A 14,786-nucleotide genomic window follows, 5' to 3' on the forward strand; every position below is an offset into this window, starting at 1 on the left:
AAAGATGGAGAGAATAGGAACTTGAAGAGGTGGATGTTCCAAGAAGGGAAAGTCTGCACGAACGCGCGATCCACGGATGATAATTGGGCGGAGAATAGCGGGGACTTTGGTTTTCATTCTCCAGCTTAGATAAAGCTCTCTGCATTAGGAAGTTCAGCGGAGATTGTACTTCTATATATTCGCTCTTTTTCTTCTTCTTTTCTTTTCTTTCTTCTTATTCTCTCTTTTTCTAATCCAGTTTCATTCATTATGCATACTTGGAAATCCCTCTTAAGCGTTCTCGCTCTAGCGGGTTCCGCCGTCTCTTGTGCTCATCATGGTGAAACCGAAGTAGTACCCGAGCATGAGCGAGAGGAATTACTCAAGAAGTGGGATCAAGAGGTAAACCCTTCCCAATGCACAAATTAAATAATTCTCCCAAATTAACCAATTGCCTAGTGGTCCTTCTCTGGTATTGCCAGTTTCGCTCATCTCCGCCCAGTTAAATGTCTTATCGAACCCCAAGAAAACTACGACATCGCCGTAATCGGCGCTCCATTCGACACAGCCGTTAGTTACCGACCCGGTGCAAGATTTGGTCCTCGCGCTATCCGTGCTGCGAGCGCACGTCAAATGGCAGGAACAAGCTATAATACCCGTGCGGGAATCAATCCATACCAATCTTGGGCGAAGATCACAGATTGTGGTGATATCCCAATTACACCATTTGATAACGGGCTCGCCGAGCGTCAGATGTACGAGGCTTTCCTAGAGCTCGGATCACGGAAGGTGGTGAATGCTGCGCCGAAGGGTGGTCAGGGTATTGGGACTGGACATCCTAAGCTTGTCACACTTGGTGGAGATCATAGTGTTGCGCTTCCGGCTTTGAGAGCATTGTATCAGATTTACCAGAAGCCTATTACGGTGTTGCATTTTGATGCGCATCTTGATACCTGGAATCCTGTACGCTATAGTGCGTACTGGCAGTCTGAGCAGACGCAGTTCAACCATGGAAGCTTCTTCCACAAGGCTAGTCGGGAGGGTTTGATTTGTAACTCTACCTCAGCCCATGCGGGACTTCGTACTCGCTTGACTGGTGTTAATGATGGCGATTATACGAACCCTGGTCCTGAGCAGGGCTTTATTCGTATCCATGCGGATGATATTGATGAGCTTGGTCCTATGGGTGTTGTCGATGTTATTATGCAGCGCATTGGTCTTGATCCTGAGCAGCCGGTTTACTTGTCGGTTGATATTGATGTCCTGGATCCTTCTACTGCTCCGGGTACTGGTACCCCCCGAGCCTGGTGGTTGGACTACTCGCGAGTTTATTCGCATTCTGCGTGGATTGGAGAAGTTGAACCTGGTTGGTGCTGATATTGTGGAGGTTTCGCCTGCGTATGATAACAAGGGTGAGACTACCGCTCTTGCTGCTGCCCAGGTTGCCTTTGAGATCATTACCAGCATGGTCAAGTCTGGTGTTGATGAGGAGCTTGGTGGTTGGTATGGACGCATGGATGAGGTTGGTGCCGAGGATGTTGAAGCCGTGGAAACTGAGTCTGAGTCTGACTCGGAGACTGTTGACAAGGATGAGCTCTAAATGAGTCATGGGAGAGATTAAGTGTATAGATTATACGAGAACATGAATGTAGTATGTAGACGAAGAATGAATGAAATGCCCATACACACTGGATTTCAAGTTATTATATTCAATATTTACCATGTAGTCCGCTGTATCTCCCACTGATAGGAGTATGTCGCACCTGGACTGAAGGGGATATCAACGCCGATCTAGAAAGCAACAGTCTTCCTACAATCGAACCAGAGCACATAGAACTTGTCAATTGAATTCGCACTCTCTGCAAGATTCTAATATTCAGGATGTGGTCTGGCGCATTTCAGAAGCAGGGCACACACACAAATCATAAGATCAACAGCCGACAGCAGAGATGTTCATGTCTTAACGAGAAAAAAAAATCGAGATGGAAAATCGGAGAACACGGTCACAGAGGGGCAAAAGAAACGCATGCGGTAAATCCGGGTTTACAAAGCAGAAGAAAAGGTGCAAGCAAGCTCAAATTCATATTTCCGAAGTGCAAGGCCGAGGCATGGAGAATTGAAAAGTTTGAGGGTAAGAGGTAAGATAAATATTCTCGACCCGCCAAGAAAAAAAGAGATACACGACGCCCTGACGACCAACGCCAAGAGAGACGATGAACAAAAGTTGAAGTATGGGATCAAGTAGAGTGGAATCGGGGATCGAGGTCACACGAGGGGAGGAGAATAGGAGGGAAGATCGAAACTCATCGTTGGAGGTCGTGAAAGGACAGGAAGAAGGAGAAGGGAGAGAGAAAGCCCAGGTGGAATCGAGATACCGCGGATCGGAGTCGAAGGGATGCGACAGATGGACGCAGGCGAAGTCAAACAGAATAAAGGAAGTTGGGGGTAAAGGGGTTAGGAAAGCAACAAAGGACGAGAAGGCCAGAAGAAGAGAAAGGTCAGGATATCAGCGCAAAACAGACCCCATCAACCTTGAGCAGAAACGGACTATCAAACCCATTTGATAGTCATTTCAGTAGCTCATAGTGTCATAGACCCGATTTCGCAGTAAATATCCCAAATTCCGAATTTCCCTCCAACCAGCCTTCTTCAAATGAAAAAACAAAACAATTTCATTCCATCGTATCTGTGGTTTTTTTTTGTCCTGGCGTGAACCAGGTAGGCGACCTGAGTCATGTAAAAACCACCCTGTAAGCAGCCGTTGTCGGAGGATCTGCTTACAGCAGGCGACAGCCCCGAGACTTCTTCTTAGGGGCAGGCTCGAGAGCAGCGACGATGGCCTATAATAGGGATTAGCGGTGAGCGACACCAGGATAAGGCTGAGAGTGACAGAAAAGGGGGGAAAGAAAGAAAGCACAGAAGGGGAAATAATCGGCCACCGCACCGCACCGCACCACCACAGTAGGGAGGCACAGGAAAGGAAAAAAAAAAAAGGAATCGCAGAAATCACAAAGCACGATCGTAAATCTTACCTCATCGAAGACATCCTTCAGCTTGTACTGTGTCAGAGCAGAACACTCGACGTACTTTACTGCACCGAGCTCCTTAGCCATGCGATCGCCATCCTCTTTACGGATAGGCTGCATCTTCTGACGGGCAAGCTTCTCGCGCACGTTCGCATCATCTCGCAAATCAGTTTGGGTACCGACGATCAGGCAGGGAACACCAGGGCAGTGGTGGTGAACTTCAGGGAACCATTTTTCACGGACGTTCTCGAATGAGGCGGGGGATGTCACGGAGAAGCAGACCAGGAAAACATCGGTCTGGGGGTAGGACAACGGGCGGAGACGATCGTAATCTTCCTGACCGGCGGTATCAAAGAGACCCAAAGTGTAAGGTTCATCACCGATCCTATAAGAATGAAAATGTCAGAAATGCGCTTATCTCAGTATATTTCTTTCCGATGTGGTTCTGAGATGATCTTTGGGAGGAGTGTGATCGCTGGCGGTTACAGCGTTTTCTCCCCCTCTTTCCTCATTCTCCTCGTGGTTTCCTGATGATTCCTTGCAAAGGGAGTAGATAAGGCACTCACATTACCGTCACAGCGTAGTTATCAAAGACAGTAGGAACATATTCCGACGGGAACTTGTTGGTTGTGTAGGAGATGAGCAGACAGGTCTTACCGACTGCACCGTCCCCCACCACGACACACCTAAAAGAATCGGGGTTAGGGGAGAGTAGACAAGATAGGGGGATATCGGGTTAGAGGAGACATACTTGATGGTAGCGACAACCATATTGAGCCAGATGGATAATGGAAGAAGAAATGGGGAAAATGGGAGAGAGAGAAGGTGGGAAAAGGGAGGAAGAGGGAAGCTGTGGTCTGGATTGAATGGGGCACACCCGCAGAGTGATGGAGTCTAGACAAGTTAGTCTCGTGTACGCGGCCGGGTACCAGGTTTCTCTTTGAGTGAACCAGGATAAAATAAGTTGAGAAATTTTCTTTATATTATTTCAGATGATTCAATAGATCTTCATAGATCTATTAAATTATAAAGGTGGTTATCCATTGATAGTATAATTGTTAAAGAGTCGAAGTGATGCCAAGAGTCCCTCGTCGGTTAAGAGTTGGGGATGAAGCTAAGATGAATCATGATTATTATATAGAGAAGATAAGAGAGACAAGAATAGTAGTGAAAGAATATTTATAGTATTTAATTATATAGAAGAAAGAGAAATTATTCTATACTTAATATACTAAGTACCAGTAAAAGCACCAATTTATGAAGGAGTATTTCTCCTAAGCATACCTCTACCAGCACTTAAGTGTTTACTATCAACACTTAGTATTTTAACATTGACATTGAACCTGTCATATCCACTCTAATTATGTACTTTAAATGTACTTTGCACATATGATCTTAAATGTTCACATTCATAACCCTAGAAATAAAGAGACATGTACAGTAAACTACTTTACTAGTACACGTGCCTATATCCTGACCCCTTTTCTGTTACGATATAACCCTCTTAACATTTGAATCCACCTCTAAACAAGCCATAAAAGCCACGTCCCAAAAAAAACGGATTTCTGTCTCTGAATGGAATGGGGCCAGCACTTCAGACACGCTAATCTCGATTCCGCCCACACCGCTCCCTGTGGATTATACCTTCATCTCCTGAGCTCGGCTTTGATAATTAAGGGGGAGCTAATGCTTAGATCGGATATCTGGACCTCGGGGGTAATTTATAATATTCTATTCCTTCAAGTTACTATCAACTATAATTAAGATAAAGGAGTAACTAGAATATTGAATTATCTGAACATTTGAGCTTAATCTCATCTCATCTCAACCTTAGAACTTCATTTTGAACCACTAACTAGCAATAAGATGATTCAATCTCAAATTGAATATCTACAGACTCGGAATTACCATCTAGGTACTTAACCTAGACTAGTATTCTCAATTTCAGATCTTAAGTCAACTCCTCCAGATGTCCATAAGAGTCAAATCAGCCCAAGCTTCGTCTTGGCACGGGCCGACCCAGAGAACCCCCACGCCGAACTTCAAGTTGAGAGGTGACGGTGGGGCCATGAATACAGAGACCGTTGGACTTATCACTGAATAGTATATTCTAATTACATTCTAAGTACTAGTAACACTGGAGTACTCCAAGTAGTAAGTACTAGTAACTCTAGAAGTTATGGACTTATCAGTGAAACACTCGTAAGCTCCTAGGCGTGCATGCAGCGTATGCAGGTACATGCATGGCAATCTATTAGAGCTTAAATGCGTTGAGCTGATGTTTGTGTTTGTGTTTGGAATTGGTCTTGGGTTGATTTGATCTGGGTACTACTGCATATTTGCTGTCAAAGTACTATACCACTAATAGCAGTAGTTAGTACTGAGTAATAGTACATTAGTACTGGTACTTGAACACTTGGGTACTTCTAAGTATATGATTGAGTTGGCTAGTCTTGTTTGCGCTGGACACGTAGTTCACCCTGAGACGAGGGATTTAATGGTCCGAGTCATGGGGATTGAAATATGAGCTGGCTGTCCGATGAACACAAATTCATGACTGAGTCCAGTGCCAGTGCCCTCTACCTACTAGTAGCAGCAGAACTACCCATGTATAGAGAAATGCACATCGCTAGGTGCTGGTAGTACGGATTACGTCTTGAAAACTTTGATCAGAAAATCTTGAACAACAGATCAGTCTGAATTGATCATCAGTTCATTCGGATAGATGCGTCTACAATGTAAGATTTCAAATCAACCACGCCGAATGCAATCGAGCCGACCGGCTCATGTCCATATATAAATCCATAATATAGGGAATCCGCATAGAATAATCATTAACCAAACGCCGGCTTGCTGGTATGTTCATGCAGTGGAACAATGTCCAAGAAGATCACAACATAAACTTCAGAAAAAAAAAACAAAATGAGAATCAAAAACAGGTCGTACAATCGTAACTTGGTGTACATGTATCATGAGGATGCACACGAGTCGTTGTCTAGGTTCGTTTGTGGCGCTGATCGTCTTCAGTCTCAGCGTCCACAGAGGGTGGAGTCGAAGAACCGTCATCTTGGCTGCTAGCACTCATCTTCAAGGTAACAAGTCAGTCTCTCTTATCTTTAGATTCAGATACACTGTCATTATTTGCTGGAGTTCTCACCTTATCGAGCTTGTAGTCCACCATAATAAGACTAAGCGGGATCAGAGGCAGAGTCACGATAACGGCGAATGTGAGAAGGCGGTTCATGGTTTCTTGGTAAGCACGGTTGATGGCGATTCGAGTCGGGGATCCCATGGGGTATTCCAGCGCTGTAGTCAATTTGCCGAAGATCTCTTCCGCATGGGATTTGGTTTCCTCGGGTAGGTACTGCTGTAACTTCTTCGGGATGAGAGAAGTCCAGATAGCACCGGAAATGGCGGCACCGACAGCACCACCCATCTCCATCGAGGTGAGGAACATGGCAGTAGCTGCGGCGACTTCTTGGTGGCTTGCAGATGCTTGCACACCGAGCTGTACGGGCACGTTCAGTAAGCCACCGCCGCAACCAACTAAGATCTGGGTGCCTAGGACTTGGAAATGAGAAGCGCCTTCTTGACGATACATGAGCATCAATGCCAAACCAGTCATGTAGATGACGCAGCCGATGGTAACGAAGATGCGATATCGGCGGGTATATTTGATGAGAATAGAAACGGTGAACGCAGCAATCGTGGAGGTAAAGGCGAAGGTTTGAGTGACACGGCCAGCGGTGGCCACATCGTAGTTCTGAACCACCTGGAGGTAGGAGTATAGGTATGGTTGAACGGAGAAATAGAATGCCACTGTAAAGGTTAGTCTCGGTTAATGACCTGGCTGCGTAAAGCAGAGAAGAGACCACATATAAACTTACTGAAGTACCAAAATGCTAATGCACAGCCGGCAAGGGCAGTTCGCTGTTTGAGAAGATGCAGAGAAAGAAGTGGCTTGGGAGCCAGTTTCTTCGAAGATTCATATAAGGGAGTGAGAATCAAGCAGATAAGACCAATTGCCATCATGATGATAATGCTCGGTGTCTTCCATCCGTTCTTCGAGTTGGCTGCCAGAGTGAGAGGGACCAATAGGCAAGTCACTGCAATAGATAGCAGCGTCAAGCCACCGACATCTAGGTCATACCAGGTTCGTCGAATGACACTGAAGACGCTTCGTCGACGTCTCACCTTAGAAGGCTTGATCAAATTCAGTCGCTGAGCTTTTCGCTGGTTCAGTAGCAGTGAAAGGGCGAGCGGCAGGAAGGCAGCGGGCAAGATGATGGCCCACATACCATATCCCCATCGCCATGAGGTATTCCGCAGCACAGCATCTGCGATCGTTGGTCCGAGCCATACGGTGACTAGGAATGGAAATTCCGGCAAAAGTGCCAGAAAAGCACGATTCAAAAGGTCACTGCTATCAGCAATGAATACCTGCTGCAGGATCTGTAAACCCGTGGATCCAGCGGAGTAGAAGATCTGCGCAGATGCGTATGTTTGCACATTGGTCGATGCGGCCATCTGTACATAACCCAGAATATAGATGAGAATGCTGAGACAAAAAGCCTCGAAGCGACCGAAGACATCGGCAACCTTTGCCATGGGCGGTTTGATTACAGCTAGTAGTCAGTTAGCACTAATCTAGATATCATATTCATCCGAAGTTGAAAATATTCGAAATGAATACCCAACTAGAAAAAGAGTATTAATATAAACTTACCATTTACTACATTCTGCACCACGAGAACAGTGGAAATCAACGAATGCTTGCTAAATGCACTGGTGGCATAAGCCGACAGGGACATCACAGTCTGGCCCTCCAAAGAGGTACAAAATGCCATGAGGAATATACTTTGTGCCAAGTCAGCGGGGGTTAAAAGGGGCTTTGCTGCAAGCCACACATGGAACGAACCTGACGTAGGCGATCATCAAAGATCGGGAAGTCCAAGTCATATTGATCGCCTCAATTTTCCGCACTCCCTCCTGCGCTTCTCCCATAGTCGAGACATCGCTCCGATCCTCCTCCGTGTCATAACCATCCAGTAACTGATCCCGTTCAGGCTCCTGCATATTGGTCTGGTTGTCCTCCTGCCATATAGTACCGTAGGCAGGACCGTCGCGCGCGTCGAGTAGTGGCATGACCACCTATTAAACAATAATGCAGACAACTTTCGAAGAGTCCATATAATCTCAAAAAGATCTCAAAAATGCGACAGGGCTTATACACAGAAGCGATCTCGATAAGAATCAAATAATCGCCAGCACGACCATTTAAAAGAAAGTTCATGCACCATAGGCATGCGACTCTAGCGTATCATATAAAAGGGGATAGTAATCCGTTGACTAAACCGCTTGGGCACGGATTTGGGGGCGACCTGAGCCAGTCAGGTCCACTGTCAAGGTGGAACAGAAGCAAACACGAGATAGTAACAAATCAGCGGGACGTTCAGGGGGATATTGAACAAGACGGGAAAGATAATCAAACAAAAATGGGGGGGAAATGAAATAAAAATGAAATGAAAAATTCAAATCAAATCAAAGATGGGGCCTTAGATAGCTTCGGCGTAAGGGAATTGTAGGCAAGCGCGGTAGTCGATTATATCCTGAGTCCCCATAGAGAAGACTAAGTGTATCCGAACCCACTTGACAGAATCAGGCAACGGAGAAGTCTGTGCGAAGGATAGATCCGTCTCTCCCTCTTTTTTTAATTTGGGATCTTTGATTCCTCTTCAGCTTTGTGTGCAGAAAAAAAAAAGAAAGAGGACAAAGCACACAGCTGTAAGAAATCAGCTGTAAGGGGCAAGTGTCCGGCAAGGACTCGAAATATCGACAGCGGGATGACACCGCGAATGATGAAACGTAGCCACGATCGCCGGTCGCACTTATGCAAGCCGATGGAGTGTTAGCTCAGGTGAGGAAGATGAGAGGCGCGGTCCAAGTTCAGCGCGCCCCAGCATTCCGGCAGATTATGCACCTGGACGTATTGAGTCAAGTTGACGATCGGATTATGCAGGCTGATCGAGTCAGAATCAAGTTACTCCGAACAGAACGGAGAAAAATCATCGAAACAGGGAACTTTCAATGAAGGAAAAAAAGCAAAAGTGGAGTTGTGGCAAGATGTCAGGCACCAGGAGTCAAAGCGGGGGAGTCATTTCTCTTTCCATTATGGAGTCAACACACATGCGGATAATCGGGATGTGTCACAGAGCAATAACAGGACACGCAATTGTCAGGAAAATGGCTGAAATCAGATATGATAAGATGATTGGAAGACAGTTGGTTCGTCGGAAGGAACCGCTTGGCTGTGTATCCCTGGTCATTAGGTGTTAGTGGGGCTATTAAATGCAGCCCATATGATGGCCCTGATGGCCCGAAATCCGACTTTTGACTCACTTCTGCAGAAAGATAATCAATATATTAGCATCAATTGCTACTTCTAGATGTTCTAGAAGAAATATAACATATCAAATATCACCCTGCAGAATTCCACTGCAGTGTTCAACAATCGTGTGACTTTTCCGCATAAAAACATCATTTGAAGGCTTAAGAGGCACGTGGTTAATAATAGTGGGACAAAGGAGTAATCTAAGAAACATTATTGGATCCCACCTTCTATGAAAAAATTGTGAATAAATCAAACTTACACTATGATGCCCAATATCTCTACCCGAATTGTAATACAGTGGATACAGAGTCTCACCGCATAATGAGGCTTGAATGACATCTCAAAAGTAAGAGTCTCAATGTAAGAGCTTCCGAATTGGGTGATCAAATGATCTCCACTACAATGCGGGTGATCAGCCTCAGGGCTGTACATGTACTACATTAGTACGGGTTATGATCGCCCTTGATAACATCACCGCCACAGGGGGCGTGGGCCACATTTGTGGGTGGGCTATAGTAGGTGCAATATGAAGCCTATCAACTTTAAATGAGCTATTTCAAGTTGCATGATCTTCCCGGTTTGCAGCAAATAATTGTGCACTGGCTTGCTTAAAACATAGGCAGCAAACACACCTGGGCACCTGCGGGCACATGCATAGTGAAGAGCAGCAAGGTCAACTGGCGGGTCTTCATGAAGACCATGATACAATATACTACCAGTAACAACTTCGATCTGCAACCCACACAAACAATCTAAAACATATTGTCATGATTCTCTGATATATGCCAGGGCCATATCTGGAACAACTGCCTGGAACAAATCTCTGTGATACAAAGCTCGAGCCTCAACTTCTATATCAAGCTCCCACTAAAGTGGTCCAGATCACCTGTATAGTCTACCCTATGCCAAATCAACAACAAGATTGCCAAAGTTAACAGTCAACTCCCCACCATGTTCCGAAGGTCGTGCCGCATAAACTCCAGCCCAAGTCTCCTGTACATTCTCCTCAAAGAAAAGCCACGTTACCTCCCGAATAGGCGACTTCTGTTCACCCTCAACCAGGTAAATCCATAGAGAATCATCTGCTTCTCTAACCAATTCCAGTTTCGCAGCTTGACCCCCAGATGGCACAGGACGTATGCTCCAATCTGCCCACTGATCTTTACACACAACACTAATGTGTGGTTTACCGTGCGTCATTTCAATCCCGGCTTTAACCCATTTCTGAGACCCGTCGGTTTTGTTGAGCACCATTATCAGACCACCTTGGTCGTATTTTTGAACCCATTTGGCATTGAAATTGACGCTGGCTCGCTTAAATGATTCGAGAGGGATCTCTTGGTAGAAGATCGGCGCATTAAAGGAAATTGTGGAGGGAGGTTTGGCCCAGACGTCTGTTACAGGCGTTGCTTTGAGGGTGAATTCCGAAGGTGGAATCCCCGCGCCGGGAACTGGCTCGTTGGAGTTGACGAGTTTAAATTCTGACATGGTGTAATATGTTGATTGATAGTCCGAGGTTGAAGTGGAGAATGAGATGTGATATACATGAGCGGGGTTCAAAGTTAGCCATGCGGGGAACCTGCACTCCAACATCCGTTGCTTGGTTAGATCATCGTTCCTAAGTTGAGAGTCATTCTGGCAGAGATGGAACATTTAATGCGGGTATCCTTTCAAGTTAAAGAGAAACCCTTCAAGTTCCATCGAAAATTGATCGATCAGGATTCCAAGGTGTTTTACTTCATACCCACTTCCCAATTCTTTGCCAACCTTTTGTATCTCTTCAAACTTGAACATTTGAAAATTATTATGACTGTTGTATTAAGTGGTACTATTTAACTACCAGAAGAGCACATGTGCACATCTCACGGTGGAGCCCAAGAAAGTGAGTTACGAAGCCGACTCTGAATTACAATGCCAGTGGTTGTTCAAGTCAGTACTAAGTGCTCAATATATATGGATTGACAGCATACACATGCAGACTCATCAACTTGAAACTCTCTTTTGAATATAGCTTCATTATTCCCGAGATCATTCTTCAATTAATAATAATAGTGGTCACGGTAGTACTTTCAGATTGTGATTGATTTCCGCTTCCCCCCAAAATTGAGATCCCTGCGGTTTGCTCATCTACCGTGACCTCAATAAAGCCATCAAAGTGCTCCTGAATGTCATCGCTGAACTGAGGTTGGGCTAGTGGGACTGTCACTGACAAAAACCCAGATAGTTCCTCCATCTTATTTTGGATGTCAATGCCACGATCAAGGTACGACAAAGCTATCGAGTTCGAGATAACATCGTCAAAGTTGGAGCCATGCAGCCCCAATGTAAGGGGAAATGTATTCACACCTTTCCGACCTTCTTTCTCTGGTAGGCAGCTTGGAATTAGGTAGATCCCCAGTATATTCCTCTGCAAGTCCGGATACAGTTTGAAATTATCCCCATAAAATTGTAATTGGATAGACAAAAATCGTCGTTTGGTAAAGTTTTCAACAAGGCATTCACCTCCCTGCCAGTGCCTGCCATAGGCATCAACCTCAAGTTGCCCTCAAGTTGGAGCATAAATTTCAATTTCTCATCGCTTCCAAGGTTCATGCCTGAGTTCAAGTTTTTACTTGATGTATCCTCGTATTGAAGTAGAGTAGGTAGTACCATCGTACTCTGTTCGGTAGCTGTGTGACCTGGATGAGCATTTCCTCTAGGCCTTGTGCATTTGGGTATGGGATTCGTCTTTTTTTAACGACGTGGAGCCTGGGGACTCATGACTGAGCAGTTGGCTGGGGATAATACGTATTACTCACTCTCAAATGGGAATCGAGCGGCGACGACGAGGGATTTAGTATCTGTAGGGCCTGATGCTCCTGTATGCTCATGGCTGTCTCCAGAATCCACATCAAAATCCGTATCTGCCAAGTCGGGATAGCCTCAGTGTGAGCTCAAGTCAGTAATTTCCGTTCCGATCTCGTCATGAATATGCTCTTCACTTGACCTGCCCTTCATATACCAGGCTGACTGTCCAAACGCACGGGGAATGTGTTCATCATCTGGCGATGAGAACATCAGCTCAAAGTCATGTTGCGAAACCCATGGAACCTTTAGCTCCCCAACGACAAGACCCATTCAGTTCCATAATCACCACGCCGGGGGGGGGGTAAGGATATTCTCAGACTCAGTGCCGCAAAATTTATATTGAGACTTTGAATTCCGAAAACGCCTCCCATGGTCTGTCCAACATTATGCAGCTTGAAACGAGATTACTATAGGCTGCGGTAGTCTTCTATATAAATATGCTCGTTGTCAAGATGGGATTGATTCGGCAATCCACGCGCGGTGTCCATAAACAAGACTGACCGATGACGACTGGTGTATTGGCAATTTCAGCGTCTTGTTGAACAATTGTATAGTATTTTCTGTCGGATTGCGTGCGTTCTACCGCAATTTTTTGGCTCCACATGATCTAGCACGCCTTGTAAATAAGCGCAAATGCAAGGCCATTTGACCAGATTAACGGGACTGGACAGATGATAGAACTTACTGGTGTCTCCGCTCATGTCAAATTTCACTTTGGGGCGACGGCCTCGGAAAGCAGTGATCAGGGATTTGATCGCTTGGTAGACCATCTCTGTTCAGAGGACAGCATAGGCTGGGTCGGTCGCCATGGGGACATATCAGCCAGGTCGCCGTATTTCTAGGCGACCCGACGTAAGCAGGATTCCAATCTGACTGCGCTTTAGAAAGACTGCCATCATCCACCAGCACTAACTTTTGTGGAAGAATCTAGTAATGGGAGGAGGAGGAGGACCTATTGATGGATGGAATGAGCTGCGTTGAAAGGAGTGTGATGCCAGCCCTGGAGTGGAAGATGATATCCATAAGAGAGGTGGGATCAGGTGTCAATGATACATCAATAGTATATATGTATGTACCGGGTTTCAACTTGAACAGCCTCAAGTGAGGTAGTAGGTAGTAGTATTCAAGTTGGAACTTGAAGCTCTCAACCTTGGAAGTGCTGATTCTCATTCTTCTATATTCAAGTTCAAATATTTTATTTCTTTGAGTACTTCCACCTCAGTCTCAGATGTCTTTAAATGTTCTTCCCGCCGTATTCTTCCAATCTCCTCCTCCCTCGCTTACTAGTACTTCAAACACCCTGGATCGGGCTTACTCCACGTCACGGTGCTACTACTTACTATGCCAGTACCAGTGTCAAACATGTGCAACTTGAAGCTCTCCAACTCTTCTTCGTCTAGTATCAACTACTGAAATTCCACTTACTCGAGACTTGCAGTGTCAATTTTTTATTTCGTTTCATTTCACCACTGTTCCTACTCTTATTGTCTCTTAAGGATTTCCCGCCCCAGCTACTATCAACCTATCAAGCCCTCTGACTAAGTTTTTTTGATGGATTCCCAGGTTGTGGTAAGTCTAGTTGATAGTTGATTGGCTCGCCAATACCTTGCGAAGTCAAGTTTCTCATTCTATCATAGTCACAGAGTTGCTCTACGACGGTTCATAACAGTGTTGATGAGGGAAACTCAAAAAACGAACATCTTGCGATAAACGAAGAAAGATGCAAGCACATCTCACTACTGGTTCGATATAAAGAGAGCTGCAGCTTTGGCCCATAAGCCTCAAGCGCCTGGGCTATTTGGGGAATTTTCTTTGCTCTAAAGTTCTCTCAAAGAAATGAGCTTGGAAATGGGAAACCTTCAATCATTCCCAAGATGCTACTGTTTATATTCCTTTACTTTCCTGCTGTGAGGTATGTTTCAGTACCTCAGGCTAGCATGGGTTTGGTTTTCAATATCCAGACCGGTGAATGAGGAGCTTCCATGTCGCAGTCAAATTGTCTGTTGACGAAGAATCAGCCTTTGATGACACAATTTGAGCCAACATGTTGTCAGATGAGCTTTGCAGTTGATATTGAGACTGTGGGGCTGAATTTGATGATAATGTCTGTGTCACAGCACAACTCAATCATTAATTATCTAGAGTCACAGCATCTCTAGGAAGCTTATGTCCAGCCTGTAAGCTATCTTTGCCCCAGTCAGGAGCTTTTTTCAGCACGTGAAATTGTTGCCCGCTTTTTTTGACAGGGAGCCAGCACACTCAATGAAGTTGATAGCCGAGGCGAAATTGCAAAATGCTGGTACATCAGCCAGAGGACTATTCAACGGTACAAAGAGACCATCATGGTGGCTCATGTCATATCCAAAAAATCTCACTTCATTTTCGGTGCTATGTTGGATGGAGTCAAAATTTCACTGGGCTCAGCCTTTGGTATCTTGGTTGAGGGCCTGGACGAACAGTCTTCTTCGTTTAGCAAGCCAAAATCCGCAGCATACGAGATATTCAAAGGTGCAATCTGCTGATCTGGGCTGAAGTTCTTCCAC

General features: G+C 45.3%; 4 protein-coding genes across 4 annotated transcripts; 1 reads left to right on the forward strand and 3 right to left on the reverse strand.

Annotated features, from left to right (window-relative positions):
- Nucleotides 1–249: 249 nt before the first annotated feature.
- N7483_009011 (agmatinase) lies at nt 250–1,579 on the forward strand (the record flags this gene model as incomplete). Its single annotated transcript, XM_057092438.1, has 3 exons — nt 250–381; nt 439–1,227; nt 1,283–1,579. The coding sequence occupies 3 exons, from the start codon at nt 250–252 to the stop codon at nt 1,577–1,579; spliced, it is 1,218 nt and encodes a 405-aa protein (XP_056943612.1).
- Nucleotides 1,580–2,756: 1,177 nt separating this feature from the next.
- cdc42 (Rho family GTPase CDC42) lies at nt 2,757–3,776 on the reverse strand (the record flags this gene model as incomplete). Its single annotated transcript, XM_057092439.1, has 4 exons — nt 2,757–2,819; nt 3,012–3,390; nt 3,572–3,691; nt 3,757–3,776. The coding sequence occupies 4 exons, from the start codon at nt 3,774–3,776 to the stop codon at nt 2,757–2,759; spliced, it is 582 nt and encodes a 193-aa protein (XP_056943613.1).
- A 2,224-nt stretch (nt 3,777–6,000) lies between these two features.
- Nucleotides 6,001–8,150, reverse strand: mirC (siderochrome-iron transporter MirC; the record flags this gene model as incomplete). The annotated part of the gene is made up of 5 exons (XM_057092440.1): nt 6,001–6,090; nt 6,163–6,824; nt 6,893–7,630; nt 7,732–7,862; nt 7,924–8,150. 5 exons carry the CDS (start codon nt 8,148–8,150, stop codon nt 6,001–6,003), a joined length of 1,848 nt encoding a protein of 615 aa, XP_056943614.1.
- Nucleotides 8,151–10,296: 2,146 nt separating this feature from the next.
- On the reverse strand, nt 10,297–10,884 carry N7483_009014 (uncharacterized protein; the record flags this gene model as incomplete). Its single annotated transcript, XM_057092441.1, has 1 exon — nt 10,297–10,884. The coding sequence occupies one exon, from the start codon at nt 10,882–10,884 to the stop codon at nt 10,297–10,299; it is 588 nt and encodes a 195-aa protein (XP_056943615.1).
- Nucleotides 10,885–14,786: the final 3,902 nt, after the last annotated feature.

The sequence above is a fragment of the Penicillium malachiteum genome (genome assembly GCF_028827825.1).
Source record: "Penicillium malachiteum strain IBT 17515 chromosome Unknown utg000004l:1.0-4883003.0:1.0-4884900.0, whole genome shotgun sequence".
NCBI classification, from domain to species: Eukaryota; Fungi; Ascomycota; class Eurotiomycetes; order Eurotiales; family Aspergillaceae; genus Penicillium; species Penicillium malachiteum.